This window comes from Nicotiana sylvestris, chromosome 9 (assembly GCF_000393655.2).
Source record: "Nicotiana sylvestris chromosome 9, ASM39365v2, whole genome shotgun sequence".
Taxonomy (NCBI): Eukaryota; Viridiplantae; Streptophyta; class Magnoliopsida; order Solanales; family Solanaceae; genus Nicotiana; species Nicotiana sylvestris.
In genome coordinates, this window is record NC_091065.1 from 77,071,754 (window position 1) to 77,081,921 (window position 10,168).

The 10,168-nt window shown below is 38.2% G+C and overlaps 1 protein-coding gene across 1 annotated transcript; it reads left to right on the forward strand.

Annotated features, from left to right (window-relative positions):
- The first annotated feature begins 7,591 nt into the window (after window positions 1–7,591).
- LOC138877796 (uncharacterized) lies at window positions 7,592–8,272 on the forward strand. Its single transcript, XM_070157436.1, has 2 exons — window positions 7,592–7,814; window positions 7,929–8,272. The coding sequence occupies exons 1-2, from the start codon at window positions 7,592–7,594 to the stop codon at window positions 8,270–8,272; spliced, it is 567 nt and encodes a 188-aa protein (XP_070013537.1).
- The last annotated feature ends 1,896 nt before the right edge of the window (window positions 8,273–10,168 follow it).

Here is a 10,168-nt window from a genome sequence, read left to right on the forward strand (position 1 = left end):
TGTCAGCTTTCAGTTTTGGATGTATAGTTGTTTATAATAGCCTTGCCGACTCGCCCACTGTATTCTGCATGTATACGTACATATGCCTTTTTGGCAGGTTTACTTCATGTATGTTATTTTTGTAATTCAGCGGATGTTATTCAGGTTCATATCTTAGATGCATGCTTCAGAGTGTTTGATAGGTAGGACTCAGGCACCCGTCGCAGCCCATTGGTTTGGGTCGTGACAAAAGTGGTATCAGAGCATTTCTGTCCTAGGGTTGTCTAAAGACCGTGTCTAGTAGAGTCTTGTTTATGGGTGTGTTATGCACCACACTTATAGGCAGGAGGCTACCGGATATTTAGGATGGTTACTTTTCTTTCTAATCCAGATTGTGCGATAGAACTGAGTCATAAGTATCCACTCCTAATCTTTACCTTATTTATGTTTTTAGCAATGCCAGTTACTACTAGACGACATGCGCAAGCCGCTAGCATAGGTCAAAAGGCTATGAAAGTGTTAGAAAGAGATATAAGTTACACTATGGAGTCAGATCCATCAGAGATCATGGGTTCTATTGAGAAGGATCCATCTGAGGATCCATATGAGTCACCTGTTCGAGCTGTTTCAACCACTCTGGCAGCATATGGGGTGAGAGGAGTTCCGAGCTCACCAAGGCCCTTAATTTTATTATTACAGCCCGTTGATCAGGGTATGAGGGGAGTAGTGCATGGATTAGCACAGTCGGGTTTCCCTCAGGTTCAAAATTATGTCAGGATATTTGCGGACACCAGCTCTTCTGAGGTTCCAGATAGTCCACAATCTTGGGAATCCGTCAATTAAGGTTCATATGTGTATGTTATAGGATAGCAGAGGAAGAGGATAGTAGTCGGGCCAAGAGGAGGAAGGTAACTAATAAGGATATGAAGGTTCCGCTTCGAAGTATGTCTGATCGAGGCTCTCATATAGGACGAGGCAACGACCCTCTACTGTAAACTTCCTCCAGATGTCAGCTTTTGGTTAGTGAGTTCCACCTCTTCTTGGAGAACTACCAAGTCATGATTCTGATTGTGTTAGATTGTTTTATGAGGATGTAGGGAGTCCCGTCCCGACTTGTATATATTATAGTTATGCCTACTTAGAGGTTTTGCAGACAGTATCCTCTATATAGTTTTGGGTATGATTTGTCTACGGCCTTGCCGAACCCTATGTATATAAACCTTTTTCTAAATTAGTTATGCGAGTTAAGTCTTAATATTTTATACATATGGATGTCGCCCGTAATGGTCCGTGATAGATTTTATAATAAACAAGGGTAAGGTACGTGGTGTTCGGTTCGGTAGAACTTAATATTATAATAGGTATGGATTAGTTGGCCTCTTGTCATGCCAACGTTGATTGTAGATCAAAGATAGTCCAATTTCAATTCCAGGGGAGCCTGTTTTGGAGTGGAAAGGTAGTAAGGCGTTGCCGGGAGGTAAATTTATCTCCTATCTCAAGGAAAGGAAGATGATCATAAAGGACTATATTTATCACTTGGTTCAGGTTTGGGATATGGAAGTAGAGTTACCAACCATTCAGTCCTTCCCTATGGTTAATGAATTTCTCGATATTTTTCCCAATGAACTTTAGGGTCTTTCGCTAGAGCGAGAAATTGATTTCCTATACTACCAGATACGCATCCAACATCTATTCCTCCCTATAGAATGGCCCCCGTAGAGCTAAAAGAGTTAAAAGAACAGCTAAAGGATTTGCTTGAAAAAGGCTTTATCAGACCTAGTACATCACCATGGGGAGCACCTGTGTTAATTATGAGGAAGAAATACGGTTCCTTACGGATATGTATTGACTATAGATAGTGGAATAAGGTGATGATCAAGAATAATTACCCGCTCCCGAGGATTGACGATTTATTTGATTAGTTGCAAGATGCCAAGTGTTTTTCAAAGATAGACTTGAGGTCCGGGTACCATCAGGTAAGGGTTAAGGATGAAGATATTCCAAAGACATCATTCAGGACCTGATACGGGCACTTTGAGTTTCGTGTTATGTCATTCGGTTTGACCAAATGTGCCAGCATTATTCATAGATTTGACGAAACGTTTGTTCAGGCTCTTTTTAGATTTGTTCGTAACTATATCTATTGATGATGATGATGATATATATATATATATATATATATATATATATATATATATATATATATATATATATATATATATATATGTATATATATATTGGTATATTCTCGTTCAAAGGATGAGCATGTAGTGTATATATATATATATATGTATTGGTATTTTCTCGGTCAGAGGCTGAGCATGCAGATCACTTGCGTATTGTGCTCAGAGTTCTACAAAAAGGAAAGTTGTATGCAAAATTCTCAAAATATGAATTCTGGTTGAACTTTGTAGCCTTCCTTAGGCATGTCATCTCGGAAGAAGGCATCCGGGTGGATACACAAAAGTTTGAGGAAGGGAAGACTTGGCCTAGACCCACAACATCGATGGAGGTTTGTAGCTTCTCCGTTTGGCAGGTTATTACAGGAAACCTGAAACGGAATTTTCTTTTCTTTTAGCATCTTCGACCAAAGTGGAATGTTGCGTCTCGCTTGATATTCCGGAATAACATAAGGAAATATGTGGTGCAAGAAAGTTGAAGGAAGGTTGCGAATAAGTATAAATAGATATGTGTAGGTCGCAAGCTAAAGTATGATAGAGCAACAAAGTTTTAGGAAGACAGGAGGAAGGATAAGAAAATATGAGTGAAAAGGTGACGAGAATGAATAAGTCCTTGGGGGTTAAGCTCATAAGAGAGCTAATGGTTTCTCTAAGGTATAGAAGGCTTAGTATAGCCTTAATAAACTAAAAGGAGTCTAAGACTAGTAGCGTTTAGAATAGATGAAATGTTGCCCTAGTAGTGGAATAAAGGTGTAATTGTGATAAATAAAGGATGAATTCGAAGAGGGGAATTTCATGAATTGTAAAAAAAATTTAGAATAACCATGTAAGTTAACTCAGAAGGGAGCTAAGTTTCGATAGACCAATGCTTGCGAATGGAGTTTCTAGGCATTAAAGGACATATTAACTTAATCACTGATTCTAACGCTCCCAGAAGGGACTAATGGTTATGTTAATTACTGTGATGCTTCAGGCGTTGGATTGGATTGTGTGCTGATGCAGCATTGTAAGGTTGTGGCTTATGCTTCTAGACAACTAAGAAAGCACGAGAAGAACTACCTGATCCAACATTTAGAGTTAGCCGCGGTGATTCATGAACTAAAGATGTGGAGGCACTACTTGTATGACATTCATGTTGATATCTATACGGATCATAAGAGCCTTCGGTATATTTTCAAGCAAAATGAATTGAATTTACGCCAAAGGAGATGGTTGGAGTTACTTAAAGACTATGATGTTGATATTTTATACCATCCGGGGAAGGCGAACGTAGCAGCCGATGCCCTCAGCCATAGATATATGGGTAGCCTATCATATTTACAGCCAGAAAGGAGAGAAATAGCCCATGAGGTTCATCAGCTAGCTAGTCTTGGAGTTCGGTTACTGAACTCAGGTGGTATGGAATTACTATTCAGGATACAACAACATCCTCTTTAGTAACTGTAGTAAAGGAACGCTAGTACGAGAATCCTGTATTGGTTCATTATAGGGATACCACCCCTCAGAAGGAGAAGACACTATTTAAAATTACAGAAGGTGGGGTCCTCAGATATCGAGGGCGATTATGGGTGCCTAATGTTGCAGGGCTGCGTCGTCAGGTTATGGGAGAAACTCATTGTTCTCGTTATTCTATCCATCCTGGAGCGACAAAGATGTATCATGATATTAGGGAAGTGTATTGGTAGGACGGAATGAAAAAGGATATAGTGGAGTTTATTGCTCAGTGTCCTAACTGTCAGCAGGTTATGATTGAGCATCAGAAACCCGGTGGGTTATTACAGGTTATGGAAATCCCAACTTGGAAATGGGAAATAATCAATATGGATTTAATCGTGGGCTTACTTCGTACCAACATAAGTTTGATTCGATATGGGTGATTGTTGATAGGCTTACAAAGTCAGCCCATTTTCTGCCCGTTAGGACTACATATTCCTTAGAGGATTATGCAAGGCTTTATATTAAGAAAATAGTACGACTGCATGGTGTCCCTATATCTATTATCTCGGATAGAGGAGCTTAATTTACAGCTAACTGTTGGAGGTCCTTCCAAAAAGGATTGGGGACTCAAGTAAGTCTTAGTACAACATTTCACCCCCAGACAGACGGACAGGCTAAGCATATTATTCAGACACTTGAGGATATGTTACGAGCTTGTGTGATAAACTTTAAGGGTAGCTGGGATGATCATCTGTCGCTTACTGAGTTCGCATATAATAATAGCTACCATTCCAGTATTCACATGGATCTATACGAAGCTTTTATGGATAGAAGTGTAGATCGCCTATAGGGTGGTTCGAGGTTGAGAAAACTACGTTAGTAAGACCAGAATTGGTACAACAGGAAATTGAGAAAATTAAGCTTATACAGGAAAGGCCAATAGCAACTCAAAGCCCGTCAGAAGTCTTATGCAGGTAATCGATAGCGAGACTTAGAATGTCAAGTTGATGACTGGGTATTCCTGAAGGTATCACCGATGAAAGATATCATGAGGTTCGAAAAGAAAGGAAAACTTAGCCCTCGGTACATTGGACCATATAGGATCATACGCAAGGTAGGCCAGATAGCATATGAGTTAGACTTGCCTTCGGACTTGGAGTCTGTACATCCAATCTTTCATGTGTCTATGCTCCGTAAACGTATCGGAGATCCTTCCAGAATCGTGTCAGTTGATAATGTTCAGGTCACAGAGCAGCTATCATATGAAGAAACTCACATTGCTATACTAGACAGACAGGTTTGGAGATTGAGAACTAAAGACATAGCTTCGGTGAAAGTACTTTGGAGAAACAATAGTGTGGAAGAAATGACTTGGGAGGCCGAGGAAGGGATGAAGCCTAGATATCCCTACTTATTTCCTCCTCTAAAGAAGGGTCCGACTGAGACGTCATAACCTTAAGGTACGTGTATGGATTCTAGTGTCAGTTATTGTCGTTGGTCGTGTGAGGTCATTGTCGTTATTGATAATTGTGATCCTATGTAGCATTAAATTATTAAGTTTCTACAGGAAGAGTGGGTAGTAGTATTGTTACAAAGGCGACTCTGCCAAGGTTATGTAGATCCTGCAAAGTTAAACATTCAAGGACAAATGTTTTTAAGGGGGGAATGATGTTACATCTCGCGTTTTCGTACGTTAAAGTTTCGTCTTCAGTTAACCGGCATGGATTCGGGGATGAGATTATCTTAAGGTTAACGTATTTATGTTATTTATAACAAGCGATAAGTAAGTGGCATGAAGGATAAATGGCACACAAATTAAAGAAAACGAGTTTCATTGAAGGTGGACGATTTGGGATAAAATACGAGTCGAGCAATAATACCCGATAATTATGGACTAGTACCATGCAAGGTACCATATGACCACAGTAGTACGATGTATAAAGTATATTAAAAATAAATAAAATTTTAAGTAATTTGAGATAATTCTTAATTATACGGGTAATTAATTAATTACCGAGCAATGGGACATTACCTAGTTAATTAATAAAATACGTGGATAAAATTAATCCCTTCTTCCCTTCCAAAAACGTGGCACAAGGCCACCAATTAAGAAAATGACTCATAGTCATTTTTGGGTAGGTGTCTACCTAAGGATAATTGGAATATTAATAAGGTAAATTAAGTGCCTTTGTTTCCATTCATTTGGACAAAAACAGAATCAAACAAATAACCAAAAGAAAATCCTAAAGCAAGCTTTCGTTTCTTGGTTTAAAATACTTCAACGTCAAGGACATAAGTTCAATTGCTCAGACACTTCAACGCTAAGAATAGAAGTGCAATCGTTCAAACACTTCAATGAGTAGAAGTTTAATTCAATCCAAATTTTGCAGTTCTAAAAGTGTACGGTGCAATCTTCGCCAAGAATATTATACGGAGTTTTGCCTATTTCATGTATGTTAAGGCCAACCCTTCTTTCTTTTGGCATGGTCCAAATTATACAGAAGAAACGAGCAAACGCACTGTTTTCATAAATTACTCTATTCATAGAAATACTAGGGATGTCAATATTCTTGAATCCCCATGAGAATTATTATTATCTTCTGTTCATGGGTCTTAGAATAATACGCCGTTGAAAATTTTTATCCGGAAGGAATATTGAGATTTTTACATATTTTTCATACATTTCACCCATTTATACATGTGCATTGATCCATGACCAGATGGCGTTATATACGCATATATATATAAATATATGTATATGGGATATGGGAAAAGGTTATGACGTTATATATGCACTACCACCTGATCAGTTGGTATATGTTGATGATATTGCCCATAGTAGCCGAGATGATATGATGGGATGCCCTCAGTGGCTTGATGATATTATGTACACTTATACCCATGCATGACACGACATTTATATACACATGCATAACATTATAAATGTTTTAGAATTTACAAAGTTATTCAGATTTATAGATGGATATTTTTATTCCATGTGTCATCTATGCCTTTTACGTATAGATTTTCATGCCTTACATACTCAGTACATTTTTTTGTACTGATGCCCTATTTCACGGGGCCTGTATTTCATGCCTGCAGGTGCAGGTAGGAAAGCTGACGATCCCCCTTATTAGGATCCCTGATCAGCGAGAGTTGGCGTGCTCCACTTGATTCGGAGCTGCTTTTGATTTTGGTATGATATGTTTGTATATATATATATATATATATATATATATGGGTATGACGTGGCTCAGTCCCGTCTTTGTACAGTTATATTTCTATTAGAGGTCTGTAGATAGTATGTCTAGTTGGGTTTTATGTGGCCTTGTCAGCTTTCAGTTTTGGATGTATAGTTGTTTATAATAGCCTTGCCGACTCGCCCACTGTATTCTGCATGTATACGTACATATGCCTTTTTTGCAGGTTTCCTTCATGTATGTTATTTTCGTAATTCAGCATATGTTATTCATGTTCATATCTTAGACGCATGTTTAGGGGTGTTTGATAGGTAGGACTCAGACACCCGTCGCGGCCCATTGGTTTGGGTCGTGACAGTTCTCTTTCGTTGTTTAGGGGAATATGAAGCAACTCAAGCCATGCAAGAGGCACACTCTTGAGTTTGTGGATCACATCAATCTGGGCCAAAGCTCCACTTCCACATTAAGAGTATAGGTTACTACTGGCCGACAATGCTGAGAGATTGCTTAGATTATGCTCGAAGATGCAAGGCTTACCAGTTTCACGCAAAATTTATGTACCAACCACCTGAAATGTTACACCCTACTGTTGCATCTTGGCCATTTGACGCTTGGGGATTAGATGTTGTTGGACCACTTCCAAAATCTTCTGGAGGATATCTATAAATCTTGGCTGCAATTGATTACTTCTCAAAATGGGTCGAGGTCGTCGCTCTAAAAGAAGTGAAGAAAGAGAATGTTGCAAACTTCATTCGAGTGAACATCATATATCATTTCGGCATTCCTAGTTATATAATGACAGATAATGGCAACCCGTTCGATAAAAAATTGATGACCAAGATCTGTGAACTTTTTGGCTTCAAGCAACGTAATTCGTCAATGTATTATGCTACTGTAGATAGACTAGCCAAAGCATTTAACAAGACACTTTGCAACTTGTTAAAGAAGGTCGTCTTTTTTATATCCAAGTGTAAAAGAGATTGGCATGATATAATGGAAGAAACTTTGTGGGCATATTGTACGACTCATCGCACGCCGAAACAAGCAACTCCTTATTCTCTTGTTTATGGACTCGAAGCAGTTCTTCCTCTTGAGTGTCAAATACCATCCTTGTGACTCGTTGTCCAAGAAGGTCTTACTGAAGAAGAAAATGCTTGTCTGCGCCTTGAAGAACTAGAGTCCCTTGATGAAAAAAAGCTAGAAGCTCAACAAAGTCTTGATTGTTATCAAACTCGTCTGTCTCGTGCTTTCAACAAAAAGGTTCGCTTGAGGTCCTTCCAAGTTGGCGATCAAGTTCTTGCAGTAAGAAGACCTATTATCACCTCTCGCAAATCCGGGGGCAAATTCATGTCAAAATGGGATGGTCCATATGTTGTGCAAGAAGCCTATTCAAGTGGAGCTTACAAGTTAGTTGATGCACATGGAATGAGAATTAGCCTTATCAATGGGAAATTTTTGAAGAGATATTATCCTTGAATAATAAATGCTCCTTAACGCACAAGCTTAATCTACATGTTGCTATGCTCCTAGCCCGCATGAGCCTAAAATGCGAACGACACCCAAAAAAAGGAGTCCACTAGGTTGAAAACCTCGAAAGAGGCGTCCTAGGCAAATTAGGGCATAAAAAAATTCGCTAGGTTGAAAATGTTGAAAGAGGCGGCCTAGGCAAAAAAAAAAGATCCGCTAGGTTGAAAACCTTGAAAGAGGCGGCCTAGGTAAAAGTTAGGATATAAAATTTTTTTAAAAACAAACTCACTTGTTTTGAACTACATTATAACTTGATCCTCTTTACCGAGGTACGTAGGCAGCTTAGAGTTTCATTTTAAGTTCAGTCTCATAAGCTTTAAAAAAATGTGTTTCAACGTGAAATAATCATCAAAATTCGAGCTGAAGCATCACGTTGATTACTCAAATAGGCGCATATTGCAGAAAGAAAGAAGACAATTTATGTCGAGCCAAAATGGACATTTTGATTGCTTCAATGTTACAAGGATCTGTTACATCATTGTCAAGATACTAAAAGGATGAAAATATGTATACTTCGTCATATACGAAGAATCTAAGTCATAAAAGCAATTGACGCGAAAGATTGTCGCTATCTTGTCTTGAATGCCTCTCCAAGTTCGCTTCATTTCTTCAAAACATGATGCTACCATAAAGCTTTGCGTAATTGAATCTAATGTGAATTGTTCCCCCATCATGTGGCCTAACTGTGAAATTTCTAATTTGGGTTTTGAAGTTTCAAGCAATACATGATCTGGAACTTTGACTAATCCAGAAGGTCTTATGCCGCAAAAACTTCTATATGCATACGAATATGAAAGGTTATAGTAGTTGTATCGACTTTGCAAATTTTCTATTGGTAGATTGAAAAAAGTTCTGCCATGAAATTCATAGGTATTTCAGATCTCTGAGTTTACTTTCTAACGGCACGAATGGATTGCAATTTCGACACTCGAAGCTCAAGATACGATTTTTTTCAGTGAAAGTACACGAATCTGAAAGTTTACTGTAGTTAGGTCGAGTTCGGAAATTTTCCGTTGACAGTCCAAAAGGAGTTTTGCCATGAAATTTATATAATTTTTAGATATTCAAGTCTACTTTCTGACACCACAAATAGATTGTAATTCTGATACTCCTAGCTCAAAATACAATTATTTTCGCCAAAAGTACACAAATCTGAAAGTTCATTGCAGTTGAGTCGACTTCGTGAATTTTTTGTTGATACTCCGAAAGGAGTTTGTTATGAAATTTATATCAATTTTAGATCTCCGAGTCAGCTTTCTAACAATATAAATAGATTATAATTCTGATACTCCTAGCTCAAGATACAATTATTTTCGCTGAAGGTACGCAAATCTGAAAGTTCACTGCAGTTAAGTCGATGTCGCGAATTTTTTGTTGATAGCACGAAAGGAGTTCTGCCATGAAATTCATAGGTACTTTAGGTCTCTGAGGTTTCTTTCTAGCGGTGCAAATGAATTGTAATTCTGACACTCCTAGCTCAAGATATGACTTTCTTTAACAAGAACGCGTAAAGCAACAAAGCCAACACACAAGACATGTGCTGAAATTTAAGAAAGAAATAATTGGGAGTAACGGAGGGAATCCAGGTCTCAAAGAGAGATATCATATACTAAAAATAAAGATACTTTTATTTCTCCAAGAAATAAGTAGTCCATTACATGATATTAGTTATATAAAAAAAATCGTAAGTCGAGAATCCTAAGCGCAAAAACAAAACCTCTAAAATCATGGAAAAGGTTTGAAGCTAAGGATTTGTTGGCGGCTTGTCTCAACTGCCCCTTTCAGGAGGGATAATTCCTCTGCTTCATCATCAAATAATGGATGATTGACTTCAATGGTATAAAT